This window comes from Bos grunniens, chromosome 21 (assembly GCF_055505025.1).
Source record: "Bos grunniens cultivar Pamir isolate PY7600 chromosome 21, Bosgru_T2T1.0, whole genome shotgun sequence".
NCBI lineage: Eukaryota > Metazoa > Chordata > Mammalia > Artiodactyla > Bovidae > Bos > Bos grunniens.
Window position 1 is genome coordinate 33808663 of NC_141185.1, and position 21943 is coordinate 33830605.

The following is a 21943-nucleotide window of genomic DNA, read 5'->3' on the forward strand; positions in this document are numbered from 1 at the left end:
TCTTGACTTGACAGTGGGAAAAGGCTAGGGATAGTTTTACTCTATTTAAAATTATTTTGCTATTACAGTAATAAGTGCCAATTGTTTTGTTTTCAGAATATCTTAGTTGAGAATAGAAGTTTATCAAATCACGGTGCCTTTGGGCCTATTAAAAACTTGTTGAGTAAATAAATAATGTTTCATGGTCTCATATATATTCTGTAATAGCAGTTTCTTTTTCATCAATTAAATAGAGGTAAAGTCTATCTAAAGTTACATAGTTTATAATTTTTACATAGACATGGTTATGATCAATATATTAAAATTTTGATCTGATGTAATATAACAGAATTTGGTCAAATAACTTAATTGATAAAGGCATTTTTTCCCTTAAGAGTGTGTAGTTACTGGCATTTAGTAGATGCCAAAGCTAAAATGTCAGGCTTTGATAGGCAGCTGTATTGTAAGAAAGTCTTTTATTTATTTATTTTTTTGGTAAGAAATTCTTATTTGTGTTCAGGATTTTCTATTTTATCATTACAGTGATAAAGTTTAATTATGAAGTTTCATCTGTACTCCTTACTCTAAAGTGGGGAATTGTTTGCTTTTTTTCCCCAGTAAAACCTTTGTAAAATTATTCTATGGGTGTACCTTCAAAGGAATATCTAGTAGATAATTGGACAGGAGGGTATTAAGCTGAGCTTCCTTTCCTGGGTGTTTCTAAAAGGATTAGTAGAAGGAAGATAATCTTTTGAAATAGAAATGTATGGTGTATATATTCATTAGTAGATTTCTTTAGGAAACATGTAATGATGATCCTGATTAAAGCAAAATAGTGTAATAATGGTCCCTGGTTTACCTGATGTCATTGATAGTCCTGTTTTATACTTCCCTTGGTATATATTTTTCCTCTTCTTTTGTTGTTTAAAATAAATTTTAGTGTAGTTGATGTGGATTAATCTTATTGTAATGTTTCTCATCCAACGCCATAGTTTTAATTCTTTAAATTAATAATTTTTATTGAAATTTGTGACTACTGGGCTGGGGATACAGCTGTGAACAAAACAGTCAAAAGTTTCTGCCCTCTTGGACTCTTTGTTCCAGTGGGGAAGATAAACAATGAAGTAAACAAGTTACAACAAACTTTTATTTCAGAATGTGATTGAATCATGGAGAAAGTAGAGGAACATAAAATGACACATAGTAATTGAGAGCAAGCTATTTATTTCTCAGTTGTTAAGGAATACTTTTCTGATGCTGTATCACTGAACCAAGGGCTTCATAAATGAAAAAGGGGCTGCTTTGAGAAAAGCCAGAGGAAAAGTGTTCCTAGTATAGACATCAGTAGGAAAAAAAGGCCTAAGTAAGAACAAGCTTGGCATTTTCCAAGAACTAAAAAAGACCCATCTCCCTAGAGTGAAGAAAAAGAAAGGGAGAGTAATATGAGATGAGGACAGAGAACTAAGCAGAGGCCAGAATGTGATGGGTTTTGAAAGCCAGTGTAAAGGATTTAACTCTAAAATGAGAATACAGTACATTGTTTTTAAACAGGTAAATTATATGTGATTGGTGTGTTTAAGAAATCAAAGGAATGGATTATAGAGGCACAAGAGGTGAAGCAGGCTATTGTAATGGTCCTGCTTAGAGATAATGGTAACTTGGAGTAGGAGGTGTCAGTGGAACGAGAGTGAATTATGTTATTATGGTGTTTACAACCATGGACCAGATTCCTTATCCAAGGAAGAGAATAGCAACAAGAAAGCCAAAGGAAGAAAGTGTTTCCATAAGGAGGAAATGATCAACTGAGGCTGCTGTGTGGAGAGGAAAGGTTTAATAGTATACCGCTTGCGATTTTTTTGATTGCTGGAAGTTTACCAACATCCTTATCATTCATATTGACTGAAAACTTTGCCATCTGACTCACTGTCTACCTCTATGTCTGTACTCCTGTTCAGCCTTTGTTCCTAAAAACTTTGAAAGAAAATGATGGTAAAGGAAGCGAGGGAGTGGCAAAATGGAACAAGGAAAATATCTAAACTGTTTGTCGCCCAAGTAACCTGAGATTTGAGAGAAAAAAAAAACTGCCCCAGTTGAGAGGGCTCCATGGGACATAAAGAGGTAGGGAACAGCAAGATTTTATCAGCGGATGAGACTAAAAGAAACATTCAGAAAAGGCGTTTTGGATATGGAGCCTCTGTTGAAACTGAGGTAACAGAGGGCACACTGAAGAGGTCTAAAAGGACAGGGGATGGGGAATCGGGTCATATTCAGAGATAGAGAGAAGACAGTAAGCATAGAGATCTGGTTATGGTGACAGGAGAGGTTTAGACTTCTGCTGGCAACGTAGATACACAGGGATATGAGGAGTGGTAGTCTCTTTTAGGATGATGAACATTTAAAGTTATGGTACAGCGTACTGTTTTAAAGGTGTGATACCACTGATGTTTCTTTTCTATTCCTAAAAATTATGCAGTGGTCTTTGATGGAGGAGGAGCAGAGGAAGTGAGATACTGAGATGTGGTAGCCACTGGTTAGGGGAACAGTTGACTCAAATGAACTAAGAAGGATACTCAAGGACTTACTGCCATCGGTAGGTTAATGAGTATGGGCAGGAGGCCAGAGAGTGGACAGGAAACCAAAGACTCAGAGATTCTCTCTAAAGGAAAGGAGGCCAGAGGATGTCAGAGAGCCAATCATATGTCTTCACATGGATCAGAGGTCAGTGAGTGGCCAACAGTCCAAGAATCTGTCTTCAAGTGGATTATAAGTCAAGAGGACTAGCCAGAGAGTCAGGAGGTTTAAACCAATGGAAAGTTATGTATTACTATGAGAGGACATGAATATATCTGACAATTACCATCTTACAGGCAACATCTAGTCTGGGGTGCTTCCATTTGACAGAAATTATCCATAATATTTTAATAATTCAGAACAGTAGAAAAAGTAAGAGCAGTTATATGAAATAAGAATTATAAAAATTTAATATAGAAACAGTTTTGCCATTTTCTTACATGTTTTTAAACCTGATTATAACAGGTTAAATCAATTAAATTTAGTTTGTGATATCACAGAAACTCATCTGAACAGTAGCTACCAGCTTTAAGCTGCATCGAAATGGTGTTATATATATTATCTATTTTCATATATCACCTTTAGCCCCTTTAACTCTAATATATTCTGATATTATTTATAATTTTCTGATACTTGATATTGGAAAAAAACAAAGTGATAATACTCTGTTCACATCAGAGAATACAAAAATAATGTTTGACAAGTGAGCTGGAGAACTTTGAAGAACTTCTGAGCTTCACCTTTATCCTCAAAGTTACATTTCTGTCTAAGTATATTGTGGCATGCTGAAGCTATTTGTTTAAGATATATTGTTGCTTGTTCTCAGTATCATGGTCATAGGAAGGAAGACTATAATGTGCAGGAAGAGTGTAGACATATTTGTGCTTTGTATATTCTTTCCTGATCAAATATTGCCATTTTTTCCAGTGTGATAAAGGGCATTTATGGAAACAACATCTAATATCATACTCAGTAATGAAAAACTTGAAAGCTTTCCACTGAGTAAGATCAGTTCGGTTCGTTTCAGTCGCTCAGTTGTGTCTGACTCTTGGCGACACCATGGACTGCAACACGCCAGGCCTCCCTGTCCATCGCCAACTATCAGAGTTTACTTAAACTCATGTCCATTGAGTCAGTGATGCCATCCAACCATCTCATTCTCTGTTGTCCCCTTCTCCTCCTGCCTTCAGTCTTTCCCAGAATCAGGATCTTTTCCAGTGAGTCAGTTCCTTGTATCAGGTGGCCAAAGTATTAAAGTTTCAGCTTTACCATCAATCCTTCCGATGAATATTCAGGACTGATTTCCTTTAGGATGGACTGCTTTGATCTCCTTGCAGTCCAAGGGACTCTCAAGAGTCTTCTCCAACACCAAAGTTCAAAAGCAATAATTCTTCCCCACTCAGCTTTCTTTATAGTCCAACTGTCACATCCATACATGACTATTTGAAAAACCATAGCTTTGACTAGACAGACCTTGGTTGGCAGCGTAATGTCTCTGCTTTTTAATATGCTGTCTAGGTTGGTCATAACTTTTCTTCCAAGAAGCAGGCATGTTTTCATTTCATGACTGCAGTCATGATCTGCAGTGATTTTGGAGCCCAAAAAAATAAAGTCTGGCACTGTTTCCACTGTTTCCCCATCTGTTTGCCATGAAGTGATGGGACCAGATGCCATGATATTAGTTTTCTGAATGTTGAGTTTTAAGCCAACTTTTTCACTCTTGTTCACTTTCATCAAGAGGCTCTTTATTTCTTCTTCATTTTCTGCCATAAGGGTGGTATTGTCTGCATATCTGAGGTTATTGATGTTTCTCCCAGCAATCTTGATTCCAGTGTGTGCTTCCTCCAGACCAGTGTTTCTCATGATGTACTCTGCATATAAGTTAAATAAGCAGGTGACAATATACAGCCTTGATGTCCTCCTTTTCCTATTTGGAACCAGTCTGTTGTTCCATGTCCAGTTCTAACTGTTGCTTTCTGACCTGCATACAGTTTCTCAAGAGGCAGGTCAAGTTGTCTGGTATTCCCGTCTCTTTAGGAATTTTCCACAGTTTGTTGTGGTCCACACAGGCAAAGGCTTTGGCATAGACAATAAAGCAGAAATAGATATTTTTCTGGAATTCTCTTGCTTTTTTGATGATCCAGTGGATGTTGTCAAATTGATCTCTTGTCCCTCTGCCTTTTCTAAATCCAGCTTGAACATCTGGAATTTCATGGTTCATGTACTGTTGAAACCTGGCTTGGAGAATTTTAAGCATTTCTTTGCTAGCGTGTGAGATGTGTGTAGTTGGGCGGTAGTTGGAGCATTCTTTGGCATTGCCTTTCTTTGGGATTGAATATTTGCCTTGATTCATAGTAAGAGCAAGAACAAGACAAAGAATACCTGCTTTCTCCACTGGTGTTCAGCAGTGTGCTAGTAGTTCTAGAGAGAATAACTGAATAGAGAAAATTTTTAAAGGGTATCCAGATTGGAAAAGGAGAGGTCAAATTGTCTCTATTTGTAGATGACATAATCCCATATGTAGAAAACCTTTAATAATTTATAAGAAAACTACTGGAACTAATAAAAAAAAAATTTAGAAATGTTGTAGGGTACAAGATACAAAAAACAGTGTACTTCCATCTGCCAGCAATGAAGAATCCCAAAATGAAGTTAAGAAAGCAATTTCATTTGCAATAGCATCTAAAAAAATACCTAGTAGTAAATTTTGTCTCCTTATAGACTAAAGAAGATGTGTATAAATGTAAAAGCATCCCATGTTCATGGGTAAAAAGACTTAGTATTGTTAAGATGCCATAACTATCCAGAGCAATATATTGCTGCTGCTGCTGCTGCTGCTGCTGCTGCTGCTAAGTCGCTTCAGTCGTGTCCAACTCTGTGCGACCCCAAAGACGGCAGCCCACCAGGCTCCCCCGTCCCTGGGATTCTCCAGGCAAGAACACTGGAGTGGATTGCCATTTCCTTCTCCAATGCATGAAAGTGAAAAGTGAAAGTGAAGTCGCTCAGTCGTGTCCGACTCTTAGTGACCCCGTGGACTGCAGCCCATGAGGCTCCTCCATCCACTGGATTTTCCAGGCAAGAGTACTGGAGTGGGGTGCCATTGCCTTCTCCAAGAGCAATGTACAGATGCAGTTAAATCCCTGTTAAAATTCCAACAACCTTTTATACAGAAATGGAAAACTTAGTCCTTAAATGCGACCTATGGACTGTAGCCCACCAGGCTTCTCAGTCCATGGGATTTTCGAGGCATGAATACTGGAGTGGGTTACCATTTTCTTCTCCAGGGGATCTTCCTGACCCAGGGATCGAACCCAGGTCTCCCGCATTGTAGGCAAACGCTTTACTGTGCAAGCTACCAGGGAGCCCCATACAAAAGGAGAGGCCCTGAATAGTTAAAGCACTCTTGAAAGAGAACAAATCTCAGGATTTACACTTCTTGATTTCAAAAATTACTACAATACAAAGCTACAGTAATCAAAGCAATGTGGTACTTACATAAAGATAGATGTATAGACTTATGGAGTATGAGTGAAAGTCTAAAATAAACCCATATATCTGAGGGTACTTTCAAATCATATTTATGATAAAGTTTTAATATCTGGAATTTATAAAGAACTTCTAAAACTCAATAACAAAAAGACAGACAACCAAAGGAAATAATGGGAAAAGACTATGATAGACATTTCACTAAAGAAAATATACCAATGGCCAATAATCAGTGAAAAGATAACCAATGTTATTAGTCTTCAGAGAAAAGCAAATCAAAACTACAATGAGATAACACCTCACAGTCATTAGAATGACTATTAATAATAACTAGTGTTATTGAAGAAGTAGAGAAATTAAAACTCTCATAAATTGATGGTGGGAATGCAAAATGGTACAATAGCTCCACTGTGGAAAACAATTGAGCTACTTCTCAAAAAACTACCTATAGAATTCCCGTATGACCCAATAACTCTATTCCTATCAGTTCAGTTCAGTCGCTCAGTTGTGTCCGACTCTTTGCGACCCATGAACCACAGCACGCCAGGCCTCCCTGTCCATCACCAACTCCCGGAGTCCTCCCAATCCCATGTCCATTGAGTCAGTGATGCCATCCAACCATCTCATCCTCTGTCATCCCCTTCACCTCCCGACCTCAATCTTTCCCAACATCAGGGTCTTTTCAAATGAGTCAGCTCTTCACATCGGGCGGGCAAGATATTGGAGTTTCAGCTTTACCGTCAGTCCTTCCAATGAACACCCAGGACTGATCTCCTTTAGGATGGACTGCTTGGAACTCCTTGCAGTCCAAGGGACTCTCAAGAGACTTCTCCAACACCACAGTTCAAAAGCATCAGTTCTTCGGCGCTCAGCTTACTTTATAGTCCAACTCACATCCATACATGACCACTGGAAAAACCATAGCCTTGACTAGATGGACCTTTATTGGCAAAGTAATGTCTCTGCTTTTGAATATGCTGTCTAGGTTGGTCATAACTTTCCTTTCAAGGAGTAAGCATCTTTTAATTTCATGGCTGCAGTCACCATCTGCAGTGATTTTGGAGCCCAGAAAAATAAAGTCAGACACTGTTTCCCCATCTATTTCCCATGAAGTGATGGGACCAGATGCCATGATCTTCATTTTCTGAATGTTGAGCTTTGAGCCAGCATTTTCACTCTGCTCTTTCACTTTCATCAAGAGGCTCTTTAGTTCTTCTTTACTTTCTGCCGTAAGGGTGGTGTCATCTGCATATCTGAGGTTATTGATATTTCTCCCGGCAATCTTGATTCCAGCTTTTGCTTCCTCCAGCCCAGCGTTCCTCATGATATACTCTGCATATAAGTTAAGTAAGCAGAGTGACAATGTACAGCCTTGAGGTACTCCTTTCCCTATTTGGAATCAGTCTGTTGTTCCATGTCCAGTTCTAACTGTTGCTTCCTGACCTGCATACAGGTTTCTCAAGAGGCAGGTCAGGTGGTCTAGTATTCCCATCTCTCAGAATTTTCCACAGTTTATTGTGATCCACACAGAGGCTTTGGCATAGTCAATAAAGCAGAAATAGATGTTTTTCTGGAACTCTCTTGCTTTTTCAGTGATCCAGCAGATGTTAGCAATTTGATCTGTGGTTCCTCTGCCTTTTCTAAAACCAGCTTGAACATCTGGAAGTTCACGGTTCACATATTACTTTACTATGGTGTGAGATGAGTGCAGCTGTGCAATAGTTTGAGAATTCTTTGGCATTGCCTTTCTTTGGGATTGGAATGAAAACTGACCTTTTCCAGTCCTGTGGCCACTGCTGAGTTTTCCAAATGTGCTGGCATATTGAGTGCAGCACTTTCACAGCATCATCTTTTAGGATTTGAAATAGCCTAACTGGAATTCCATCACCTCCACTAGCTTTGTTCGTAGTGATTCTTCCTAAGGCCCACTTAACTTCACATTCCAAGATCTCTGGCTCTAGCTGAGTGTGCGTGATCACAACATCATGGTTATCTTCTTGAAGATCTTTTTTGTACCGTTCTTTTGTGTATTCATGCCACCTCTTCTTAATATCTTCTGCTTCTATTACATCCATACCATTTCTGTCCTTTATTGAGCCCATCTTTGCATGAAATGTTCCCTTGGTATCTCTAATTTTCTTGACGAGATCTCTAGTCTTTCCCATTCTGTTGTTTTCCTCTATTTCTTTGCATTGGTCTCTGAGGAAGGCTTTCTTATCTTTCCTTGCTATTCTTTGGAACTCTGCATTCAGATGCTTATATCTTTCCTTTTCTACTTTTCCTTTTCGCTTCTCTTCTATTTACTCTATTCCTATATATATGCCCAAAAGAACTGAAAAGATGGACCTAAGGAGATACTTGGTATGCTAATGTTTGTGGCATTGTTCATATTATCCAAAAGTTAGAAACAACACAAGTGTCCATAAATAGATAAATCAGTTCAGTTAAGTCGCTCAGTCATGTCCAACTCTTTGCAACCCCATTAATCGCAGCACGTCAGGCCTCCCTGTCCATCACCAACTCCCGGAGTTCACTCAGACTCACGTCCATCGAGTCAGTGATGCTATCCAGCCATCTCATCCTGTCATCCCCTTCTCCTCCTGCCCCCAATCCCTCCCAGCATCAGAGTCTTTTCCAGTGAGTCAACTCTTCACATGAGGTGGCCAAAGTACTGGACTTTCAGCTTTAGCATCATTCCTTCCAAAGAAATCCCAGGTCTGATCTCTTTCAGAATGGACTGATTGGATCTCCTTGCAGTCCAAGGGACTCTCAAGAGTCTTCTCCAACACCACAGTTCAAAAGCATCGATTCTTCGGCACTCTGATTGAGGTGATAAAATAATTTTGGAAATAGATAATGATAACATTTGCACAACTTTGTGAATATAATTAATCCTACTGAATTGTGTGATTAAAAATGATTTGAATGGCAAATTTTATGTATAATTTACAATTTTAAAACATTTTGTCATTTTATATTACCTCAGCATATATGAAACTGCCATAATTAATTTTATGGTGTATTCCTTCCCCAGAAACTTCATGGGTCACAATGCTTCATGCTTCCTCTGTGTTTGTTTGACATAATGCATGTGATCCATAGTATGACAATTGTTATCATTCATTGACTTGAATAATTCATTCTCTCTTAAAATCTATGCAGATATGGGCTTTGCTTTCATATTGGATTTATGGGTTCATGAAAAAAATACAGAGTCAAGTCAATGCTTAAAATCGGCTAATGAATTAATCTATATTGGCTCTGAAAGTGATAGCTCATATTATCTGGTAATGATAGCTTACGGTGAACGGTGTTAGATTCTTGATCTCTGAAGAAGCTTTAACTTTGGGACCAGGGACCTGGCTTGATCACTCAAGAGTTTTTGTGTAGCAGAGTTTTATAAAATAAGAAAGGGGACAGAGAAAGCTTCTGACATAGACATCGGAAGGGGATTAGAAAATTCCCCCCCTTGCTAGTTTCAGCAAGCTGTTTTATGTCTGTTAGAAAGCTATTAATCAAACAAGAGAGACACCTCAAGGCTGAAGAAGTTTCACCAGGCCCCTCTCCCACAGTACGTAATTTTAAGATATGATGGCAGGAGGTGTGTCATCTCCCAGCCATAAAACAATTGATATGAATACTGGTTTGTTGAGCTATTATCAGCCCAAGGTTTGAGAAAAGGAGAAAAGTTAGTCTTAGGTGGAACCATTTTGAAGAAGGGCAAATTCCAAAACAAATACATAGTTTCATTAACATAGCTTAAGAAAAACATTTACATAAGAAAAATGCAATTGTTAGCTCAGGGTTTGAGGAAAGTTTAAATTCAGAAGGAACCAGGTGTCGTCATGGCAACACAGAATTTTAAGAGACACTTGCAGCCTATTTCCTCCCTTTGGAGACCCCTGGCCTTCCTGCCTTGTTACCCTCTCAGCAGGAGTAGGGCTATCTTCAGATAAGTTCATCTTTTTGTTCCCAACTGTTTGACAGTAGCACTCTTCAGATTTGGTTACCGTGCTACTATGTGTCCAGAGGTATGTTTTGCTCCTGAGTTTTAAGTGACTTTGATTAGCTATATATGCCACCACTGGTCACACTTTGAGTCTTTGAGCTTGATTTGATATCACATGTTTGCTGCAAGCCGGGTCCCCACCTTCCAAGTGTGATTCATGAAATTCTCCAAGTGAATACCTATTAATCCATAAGGAATAGCTAGAAAAATTCCAAGAGCCATTTTTCTTACTGCAGAAATTTAAGAGTACAAATTAGTGTCAAAAATGTTGACACTGATAGGGAATGGAGGCAAAATCAGAAAGGCTGTTTTATATATATTTATAAAAATATAGTTACATTTTAAGTAAAATTTAGTCATGGCAGTTTTATATTCCTATAATTCATGATGGAAGTTAAAGGGTACAAATATTGACCAAACTAGATTGCTATAATTCTGTTCCTTCGTCTGAAACATATTCTTCTGCTACCCCATTTTGTCTACATTTCTATTTGTATTTTTATGTATGTGGAAGGTTGGTTATGTTTCTCAACCATTTAGAAGTTGCCCTCTGTAGAGGATATCCCACGTGTTCCAGCAGTACACTCGCCCCTCATCACTCAAGGGCAAGGGGCCAACTGGTCCCGGGGTAGATTCTGATCTGCATTTGGGGACTTGGTTCCACAAGCTGCTGGATTGAAGTTTTCTTGCTTCTTGTGTCTGTCCCCTGGTGAGTGAGGCTGGTCTAGAGCCTCACACCTGGTAAGAGGAGCCAGTGTCTGCCTATAGGTGGGTGGAGATGGGTCTTGACCCTCTGATGGGCAGGGCTGTATCAAGGGGTGTGCCTCGATGTGACTGGGTTCAGGAAGTCTTTAGGCAGCCTGTCTGCTGATGGGTGGTGCTGTGTTTCCTTCCTGTTGGTTGGTTGGGCTGAGACATCCCAGCACTGGAGCCTACCGGCTGTTGGATGGAGTCAGTTCTTGGTGCCAAAATGGTGGCTTCTGGGAGAGCTCATCCTGATGAATACTCCCCAGTACCTCTGCCACCAGTGTCCTTTTCCCCACAGTGATCCACAGCCACCCCCCACCTCCTTAGAAGACCTTCCTCAAGACCAACCACCAGGTAGGTCTGGCCCAGGCTCCAAGGAAATTACTGCTTTTGCCTTGGTTTCCAGTGTGTATAACAGAAAAGCTGTGACAAACCTAGACAGCATATTAAAAAGCAGAGACATTACTTTGCCAGCAAAAATCCATATAATCTAAGCTATGGTTTTTCCAGTAAGTCAAGTATGGATGTGAGAGTTGGATCATAAAGAAGGCTGAGCGCCGAAGAATTGATGCTTTTGAAATGTGGTGTTGAAGAAGACTCTTGAGACTGCAAAGAGATCAGACTAGTCATTCTTAAAGGAAATCTGTCCTGAATATTCCCTGGAAGGACTGATGCTGAAGATGAAGTTCCAATACTTGGCTACCTGATGCAAAGAGCTGATTCATTGGGGAAAAAAAAAACCTGATGCTGAGAAAGATTGAAGGCAGGAGAAGACGGGGACGACAGTGGGTGAGATGGTTGGATGGCATCACCAACTCAATGAACATGAATTTGAGCAAGCTCCAGGAGTTGGTGAAGAACAGGGATGCCTGGCATGCTGCAGTCCATGGGGTCACAAAGAGTCGGACAGGACTGAGCAACTGAGCAACAACCAGAATGCATGAGACCTTGTGTGTGCCCTCCCAAGAGTGGAGTCTATTTCCCCTAGTCCTGTGGAGCTCCTGCACTCGAACTCCACTGGCCTTCAAACCCAAATGCTCTGGGAACAATGACTCCTGCTGCCAGAAACCCAGGCTGGGAAGCCTGACATAGGGCTCAGAACCTCAGTCATGTGGGAGAGTTATGCCATATAATTATTCTCCAGCTTGTGGGTTGCTTCCTGTGGGATATTGGATTTAATTAGATTATCAGTGCGGCAACCCCTCCTACCATCTTGTTGAGTTTCTTCTTTATGTCTTTGAATGTAGAATATCTTTTTTGATATGTTCCAGGTTTTTTTGTTGATGCTTATTCAGCAGTTAGTTGTAATTTTGGTGTGCTCTTGAGAGGAGTTGAACTCAGAGTCCTTCTACTCTGCCATCTTGTTCCGTCCCAGGATTGCTACATGTCAAAAAGTAGCCTATGTGAAAACTGAAAGTGTTGGTTGCTCAGTCATGTCCAGCTCTTTGTGACCCCATGGACTGTATAGCCTGCCAGGCTCCTCTGTCCATGGAATTCTCCTGGCAGGAATACTGGAGTGGGTAGCCGTTCCCTTCTCCAGGGAATCTTCCCGACCCAAGAATGAAACCCACGTCTCCTACATTGCTTGCATATTCCTTACTGTCTGAGCCACCAGGGAGCCCACAAGTAGCCTAAACCTGTGCTAAAGATGAATGACCAGCTAATCATCATCATAACTATTGGTAGGATCTTTTGCATGACCTCAGAAGTTAAAAACTGAAGCTAAATTACAATTGTTATTTAGAATTTTTAGATACGTCTGCTTTCAAACCTCACAGTTCGTCAAAACTTCAAGTCTCCTAAACTCCTGATGTTACTTTGTGGGAGTGGCTAAATGGAAATGAGTATGCAATTTGCATGCATGGGACAGAGATTGAGTGAGAAGCTGGACGTCTGCTCTGTCATTCATTCTCACATCATCAGTTCTTTGAAGAATATGAGTACTTTTAGATTTTGTGAAAAGTATACTTTCATCCTTTGGCTTAATTGAGTACATTTTAATGTTAAAGCATGCTCTGTAAACAGAAACTTGAGCTTCACTATATTGATTTGGGAATAAAGCCTGTTATAATGGCCCCCTACAAATTTTACAATTTAGAAGTAGAGACATGATTGTGTAGAGAGTTAATCACCAGAAGAAGAGAAGCAATTTTTACTTTATATCATGAGATATGTCAATTCCTATAATTTCCTTTTCTAAAGAATCCCCTTCTTCAAATAGTGTATTTTTCCCTTAGTAATTGTAGGGTAGGAGAAAGCTTTTTCAAATGTGCAAAAACTGTACAATGGTATAAAAGCTGCAATTACAAATTGAACTTACTTTTTATGGCAGTTTTCCTAAATGCTTTTGTTGATCTGAAAATTTATTCTAAAAAATTTGCTATTAGCTACACAATTATTAACCACTTCTCCTATGGTTGTCTGTTCTCAGTAAGAAGGGTCAGTCTTTTCTTTCATTTTATGCCAGATTTGAAATAAACCTGCGAAGTGATATTAATAATATGACTCAGTACGAGACAGCAAAAGAGACACTGATGTATAGAACAGTCTTATGGACCCTGTGGGAGAGGGATGGGAAGATTTGGGAGAATGGCAATGAAACATGTAAAATATCATGTAGGAAACGAGTTGCCAGTCCAGGTTCGATGCATGATGCTGGATGCTTGGGGCTGGTGTACTGGGACGGCCCAGAGGGATGGTATGGGGAGGGAGGAGGGAGGAGGGTTCGGGATGGGGAACACATGTATACCTGTGGCGGATTCATTTTGATATTTGGCAAAACTAATACAATTATGTAAAGTTTAAAAATAAAATAAAATTGGAAGAAAAAAAAATAAATAAAATAAAATTTTTTTGAATAGGAAAAAAAAAATAAAAAAAAAAATAAAAAGATTATTAAGCCTGGGTAGAAATTATTTTCCCATCATCAGGCTGAAATATATGTGACTTTCTTCAAAGGATGTGATTTGATAGCTGGCCTAACATTACATTTTCAGAAGGTATGTGTTGTAATGGAAAAAATATGATATTTGACAAAGTCTTACTTCTTTCTACATTTGTTAGTTTTGTTTCCTTGGTCCAGCTGTTTCCACTTCTCTACCTGTAAGTTGAAGAAAATATTATGTGTCTTGGTAATTGTGAGTATTAAATGGGCTTCCATACAGTATGCTGTGTAATATATGATCATATTAATAAAATATTAAATGTCTTATAAATTATATAATATATATACTATTCTCCTCTTTTAAAAAAATTTACATTTTGTTCTAACCTGAAATTTGTAATGCCTATTATTGCTATTGATTGATATTCTGTACTACTTTACTTTTAATAGTTAAACTAAAGAAAAGCTAAGGAGCTAATGTTTATGCTTTTTTTAAAGCCACAAAGATATTCACATAATTAGATTACCATGACTATAGATCAAGAATAAACAATTGCTGTAAATTGCTTTATTCACTAAAAATGGTGCTCTTTGTTTTAAAGATAAAATGCCCACTGGCAGTTTTAATTAGGCTCCGGGAGTTGATGATGGACAGGGAAGCCTGGTGTGCTGCAGTCCATGGGGTCGCAGAGAGTCGGACATGACTGAGCGACTGAACTGAACTGCAATTTTAAACATTAAGAAAGCATTAGAGAAATATGGCTATTGATACTGACCCGTCAGATTCATAAATAAAGGGGAAAAAAGCCAGAATAGATTTCACAGAGGTCAACTGTCCCCTATGGTTGTTACTAGGAATCTATCTATTGCTAGTTTATGTAGTTTCAACAACTTTGCTTAGCTCATCCAGCCATTGAGGACTAAATGCAACAAAGTACAAGTAAAGAGAAGAGTGTGTTAGAATCAGATGTAGGGATAAGGGATAGTAAAGAAAAGAATATGAAAATTAAAGGAACAAATACCAGTCACAGAGCACCACTTGTATAAGGATAAATAGACATACCCAAAGAAATCTCAAGTTTGACATGTATTTCTGTTCAGAATTATATAGTTTTCCCCAGGTATTATGGAAATGTTAAGCGTATTTGAAAATATATAACTAATTGGGAGATATTTCTAGAAATGGTAGAAGCTAAATGTTATGTTGAAAGAAAGAAACCCTATCCATTCAGAATATCAGCTACCCAGATTTGGCAGTTTTTCAGTGCTATAAGTAGCTGTTACCACACTCTAAAAATTACGGACCACGTTTTGTTTTACCCCTCGGTTTTTGCCTATAGTGATGCTAATTGGCACTTTCATTGTTTCAGTTCTTTTTGAGGCCAACATTGTTTACAGGTTGTCATAGAGTTATTAATATTCTACTAAATTTTCAGTATTAATTTTTCATTTTAAGATGTTTCACTGGCATTCATTCAAATTTCTTAGTTTAGACTGGCACTAATATTTCCTGAAGAGTTATGTATTTGCATTCTTATCACAAGATACTGAGTTATATTTTCAGTAGGAGTATAAACTGATGTATTTTCTTACATCCAAATAAAATGTTTGCTAATTTTTGTTATAGTTGACAATTAGAAATATGTGGATCATATCGTTATTATATGCCCGTTATTCCAAACCAGAGTCATTCTTGTTGAAATAGGTCTCAGGTATCTAAAAAGTTTTAGACTGTCTTTTATACAACAGCAAAAAAGTGTTCCTTTTTTCCCTCACTTTATTCTTTTAGGTAGATTACATTTTTAAACTTTATCTACTTTCTATTCTGGAAAGGAAAAAAACTATTAAACTATTCATTGTTTCTCCTATTACCTTCCTGAAAGCTTTTTAAAAACCAACTATTCTTTTGGTTTTATAATTGTAATTTATAACTTATTAGTAGTTTTTAAAATCATTTCCGAAAATATATCTAATTTTTACATATATCGACTCATTTTATAAACCCAAAGAGGCTTATTGGTTTTTTAGACATTTTATAAAGCAAAAGCTCAGTAGACAAAAAGGTCTTAAAGTCAATCGTATGTTTTTAATACATAGCTAAGGAAATCAGACTCAGGGAGTTATTCATTTATTAAAACAAAAATTCTTCTTGAGCATCCACAGGGTGCCAGACACTCTTCCATACACTGAGGATACAGCAGTGAGCCTGACAGACAAGCTCTTTTTTATACTTCATTTTTGTCTTTGCGTATCCTGTATTGTTCCCAATATTTTTCTGTAGTACTAATTTCATTTCATATTCTCTATATTATTTGTTTTTTGTATAGTGTTTCTGTGTGAACTAGAGAAGAACTCCATGAAAGCAGGTTTATCTGTTTGGTCATTGCTTTATTGAGTATAGTCCTTAACATTTAGTGGAGAATCAATAGATTTTAGCCAAATGAATGAATGAATTGAATTAAATGAGGACCATATGGTATCCTGAAAACCAAATGAAGTGTGTTAAGAACTGAGTGGTCAATGGTGTCACATGCAGTTGATGGGCCAATGTAAAGGCATGAAGATTAGATTTACCGAGGCAAGGCTGTAATGAATGGTTTAAGTGGAATGGTAGGACAAAAGCCAGACTGGAGTAACTCAGAGTCAAGAAAAAAGGAATGAGTGGTGAAAAAGTGTAAATACAGGTATTTAAGTCATTCAAGGAATTTTGAGAGATAAACAAATTGAGCTGCATATAACTAGAAGAAGGCTAGGGAGGGCTTTAAAGTGTTTTATTATAAAATTTCAGATATACTTAGAAGAATGAACCTCCTTATAACCTACATGCTGCTGCTACTGCTAAGTCGCTTCAGTCATGTCCAACTCTGTGCGACCCCATAGACGGCAGCCCACCAGGCTCCCCCATCCCTGGGATTCTCCAGGCAAGAACACTGGAGTCGGTTGCCATTTCCTTCTCCAATGTGTGAAAGTGAAAAGTGAAAGTGAAGTCACTCAGTCGTGTCCAACTCTTTGTGACCCCATGGACTGTAGCCTACCAGGCTTCTCCATCCATGGGATTTTCCAGGCAAGAGTACTGGAGTGGGGTGCCATTGCCTTCTCCGTATAACCTACATATTTGTCATTAATATCAAGATTTTGGCATATGTATTTTGTATGAGTAACATTTTTTGCTGTTAAAAAAATATTTTGAAGCAAATCTCAGTCATTTTAGCTGCATATACTTCAATATGCACCTAAAAAGAAAGAGAAAACTTTCTTAAACACCCTGATGCCATAATCACACCTGTTAAAATTAACAGTAATTCTTTGATACTATTTAATATTGTTTCTATGAGAGTGCCACAATTTTTAAAGTAAAAGTTGTTTGAATTTAGATCCAGTCAAATTCTAATTCATATTTGATTATTGTGTCTTTTAAGATTCTTTTTGTCTAGAGAACTTTCTTTCCTATGCTGAAGAAACTAGATTAATTGTTCTGAAGACTAGCTTACATTGTTGATTTGTGTATTTGCTTTCTTATGGTGTCATTTGTTCCTCTGTTTACAGAATTAACTTTTTAGTATTTATTTATTTGGCTGTGTCAGATCTTTGTTGCATTATGTGGAGATCTTTCACTGTGGCCCACGGATGCTCTAGTTGTGAGATGCGGCCTCAGTACTTGCAGCACGCAAGCTTAGTTGCTCGATAGCATGTAGAATCCTAGTTCCCTGAACAGGGATCAAACCCACATGCCCTGCAGTGCAAGATGGATTCTTAACCACTGGACCACCAGGGAAGTCGCTCAGTATTATTTGTAAACTGTTATGTCAGGCTAAATGTTTGATTCGACTTAGGTTCAGCTATTTGGGGATACATCCCCTATAGTTGGTGCCCTCTGCTTCATATTGCATCATGTCAGTGCTTGATTTTCACACTCTTAGTTATGCTAATGTTGATCAGTGAAGTCAGTTGGTGATTCCAGATGTTTCCATTGAAAATTTCCCATTAACCTTTCATTTTATGGTTTTATGATCTTTGCCTAAATCGGTATTTCATTTGCTTTACAAAAGGCTAATTTTCTCTTTCTGTCATAAAGGAGGGATCTTTAAAAATGGAAGAAAGTATAACATGTTTTTCTGCTGATAGGCAAGGGCTGATGGAAAAAATGATACTAGGAGAAACAGTGGACTTGGGAGTTAAGAGAGATCAGATCCACTGCACAGATGATAGATTGCCTTCCGTAGGAGCAGGAACAGTTTAAGTGACTTGTCCAAGGTTATAGTAGCGCAAAGTGAGTATATTTTATTAAATGTATATCACAGTTTTGCTATGGCAACTTACAATTGTACCTAATTTTAGAAACATGCCTATTCAGTTTATGATACGGCATGTGAAGTAGAAACGAAAAGTCTTTCTGATTTCACTGCCTGTGTTTGTCCCTTCTTCTAAGAGTTTATCTAGTGTCTCCCTTAAAAGAAAAATTTTAAATTAATGGTGTCCTGTACACCTGTATCTTTACATTATAATAAATATAAGCAAATACTTTTGATAATTTTTTCAGATTTTACTAGTCTATTGCAAAGAGAAGAAAATGCTACTGTTAAATAAAATGGTAAATAACTCATAGTTCAGTTTAGACACTAATGGAGCATAAAAGCCTGTAAAATGATAAAAAAACAGCAACTTTTATTACTTATAGGCTCATTTTTGTTACACAGTTTGGTCATATACCTGACAGTCTTCCTTCTTTGTGACTTTCTCCTAAAAATTATAGTTTTGTGTTATCTAAGTGAAAAGGCCATTAGAGTTCAGTGGAAGAATATGACAGCATCTCTTCTGAGGATTATAGCAGTTCCCATTGGGGAAATTGCAATTTCCTTTTTTCTTTCCCTTTTTTTTGGTAGTAGTTCTAATGGTAGTGATATCATTTAATCTTGAAAGAATATTTATGGCAACTTTGGACCTATAAACTATTGCCAAATTGTCTCATGCATGCTATGTGAAATTCAGTTTTAGACAATCATATTTCTTTATGGCTCAGTGATTTCCATTTACTACTTGTTAGACTGTATAGTCTGAAGAGTATCGGGGTTACTGTGTTGTCTGACACAGTATGTATTCTATTAAATTAGAACTTTAAAAGCAACATGGATCATATAGTTCCTTTAGTTACTTAGTACCATGTTTTATTTTTAAAAAATCTCTGTTGAGACTTAACTGATTTCCTTTTCTGTCTTGGCATCCCCAGAAGAGCACTCTTTAGTTGTCTCCAAAAGCAGGAATGAAATCCGATCTGTATTTTGTATTGTCTGCTGACTTAGATGAGAACACTTCACAGGAGCTGCATTGATCACTTCTCATCCTTTCTAGTCATTTATTGGGCAATTAATACAATCTTGTAAAGACTCCCTAGAGTATCCCTAATAAACTAGATCCTTTTACCCAAGAATAGATACAGAGATACATCAAGATACTCAAAGATGAGAAAAGCTGATTAGGAGAAACAGGAAATATTAAGCCTTTAAACTCACAATCTGAATGTGTTTCAGATTGTCTCCCTCCTCACAACTAAAAAATACTGCTTTCTATTGAAATATATTTTACAAATTAGGAAATGTAGCTTTCCATAAACTTGCATCTTAGTGGTTTAAAACAGGATAATTTAATTCAGGTGTGGTGGTGGTGGTGTAGTCACTAAGTCATGTCTGACTCTTATGACCCCAAGGACTATAGCCCACCAGGCTCCTCTGTCCATGGGATTCTCCAGGCAGGAATATGGAGTGGGTTGCCATTCTCTTCTCCAGGGGATCGTCCCAACCCAGGAATCAAATGCAGGTCTCTTGCGTTGTAGGCAGATTCGTTACCAACTGAGTTGCGAGGGAAGCCCCAATTTAGGGTATACATATAATATTTTTTTATTCCTGCTCCTAATTCTTGTGATCTAAGTCTTTTTTCTAAAGGTAAGAGTGATAATCTTTTACTGTTCTTTAAAAAAAATTTAAATACTAGGGAAATGGTTTATATGGTAATCAACCCTTAAAACAGTATAAACTCCTTGCAATTTTTTAAATGTGTAATTTCACATGTTTTTCCCTCAAAATGCACTTTAAAATGTTTTATAGAATTTTGAAACTGTGGTATAGAAATGGATACGTATTTAGTACTTGGGAGGTCATATTAGCTCAAAAACAAACATTTTCTGAATTTTAAAAGATTCTTTTTACTTGTTGATAACTGTTCTGTAAAAGAATACTGATGTCTGAGAAGTAAGTTTATGTGTTTGCTGTGTTGAGCTGCTGAGCAGAAGATTACAGTTTAAGAGCAGGCTACTGCAGTGAGGCTCAAAATAGTCTGAAAAACTAATCATTTATTTTTATTGCCTTTAGGTATACCTGTATAGTATAAAATAGTCTATAGGATCTGTGCATTAGACCCAACCAGTTTCATTTTAGTCTTGTCTCACATCATATGTCTACATTTTATTCACTAGATATGAAGCAAATAAAACTAATGGTATCTTTTATCAATTATTCATCAATTTCAAGTGAAAAATAGTTTAAAATTTTGTTTTTAATTATGATATTCTATCTTATTAAAATTGTATAATCAATAAAAGCAGAGATGAGTATTTGTCCAATAAATATCTGTTATGTACCTATCATGTGCCAGGGATGCCTCTGGGCTTTGGGGAAGCTATAGCACAATGCAAAACAGACTAATTAACTGTTCTCTGAGAGCTTGCATTCTAGTAGAAACAAAAAAAAATAAATAGAAAAGGTCAGATAGTGTTATTACTGTGATTAAAAGAACAGGGTACATGAATAAAAGGTGGTAAAAATTCGGAAACTTACCTACTTTGTAAGCTTTCCAAGACCCCTTCTCTCCACTAATTTAAATGCTTTTTTTTTTTTAACTGTAAGCCATCCACGTGTGCCATCCATGTAGATAACTTCCATTATTTTTTCATATCATAGTATCTTATAATTCTCTGGTTTGATGTCTGTTAGCATATACAAAGTCCTCATGTTTGTGTTACTGGTTTCTAACCCTAAGTTCTTTTATAAATGCTCAGAAAGTATTGGTTATGTCAGTGAATGATGTATTCAAAACTTCTCATGGTTTCTGGCTCTGCTGGCCCTTTTTGAGATTTAGAGCTCTACACTTTACATGATTTTATTGGCATTAGTATATCATCCTTTTTTATAGTTTTTATGAAAAGCATACAAAGTAAGAGAAGTTTTCTGAAACTGAAATCTTTTGTCCACAGGTACTACTGAACGAGTGTGCTTGATCCAGGGAACAGTTGAAGCACTGAATGCAGTTCATGGATTCATTGCAGAAAAAATTCGAGAAATGCCCCAAAATGTGGCCAAGACAGAACCAGTCAGCATTCTACAACCCCAGACCACCGTTAACCCAGATCGCATCAAACAAGTGAGTGTTTAGTTGGGAAATCAAAGACAGATATCCACAGTATAGTATGAATTCCTTATAAAAGAAGCCTTAAAGGTTTAGCATATAAAGTTTTTCCCTAAGAATACTTAAAACATAACAGTTGTCACTTATTTACTTAAAGACTATCAGAGCCTCTTCTTTAGATTGATCAGTTTATTTATTGATCAAATTACTCATTTATTAGTATTACACTGAGGAGCAATTATGGCTCATTTCTTTTATAGTGCCCTTTTAAAAATTATAGATACAAATTTGACTAATTTATAAGAATTTAACCTATTTAAAATTCTATCACTTTTAAAATGAAGTATAAAAATTGAGACAACATTCTCAAAATTCTTAATACCCTATTCTCAATATTTTTAGTCTCTAGTATAGTTATGCATATAGACTCCTGTTTTGTCAATTTAATTGTCATGTTCAGTATTTTTAATCAACAAATATGTATAAGTAAATTTCTGTACCTAGCAAACAGTTCTTTGTTACAAATCAGCTATTATGTTCTGTATAACTTGTACAGTATTTATATATATGTCATAAAGGGCCAATGTTTATTTTTAATGTGTGGGATTTTCTGTAACAAAACTTAATGATAAAAAACAATGTTAGTTTTTAAGATTGAATAATGACAGACACTATGTAGGGGAAAAAAATGACATTCTTTTATGTAAAAATAAGGCAGATTCTTCCCCTTAAGCTCTTTTAAATCTTCAAAATTATTTGATACTTTATGTTTATTATGATTGTTTCTGCATTTGCTTTTTTATAATTAGCTTCTTAATTTGTGATCATATTGATAGATTTTATGCCTTCAAAAGAAATGTATTATTCAT

General features: G+C 37.1%; 1 protein-coding gene across 6 annotated transcripts in view; it reads left to right on the forward strand.

Annotated features, from left to right (window-relative positions):
• Positions 1 to 21943, forward strand: part of NOVA1 (NOVA alternative splicing regulator 1) — a 167939-nt gene that overhangs the window by 111964 nt on the left and 34032 nt on the right. For all 6 annotated transcript variants that reach the window (XM_086365232.1, XM_086365233.1, XM_086365235.1 and 3 more), the window contains one exon: positions 20923 to 21089. In XM_086365232.1, the coding sequence (XP_086221358.1) occupies positions 20923 to 21089 (167 nt within the window). The remainder of the gene's footprint in view (positions 1 to 20922; positions 21090 to 21943) is intronic.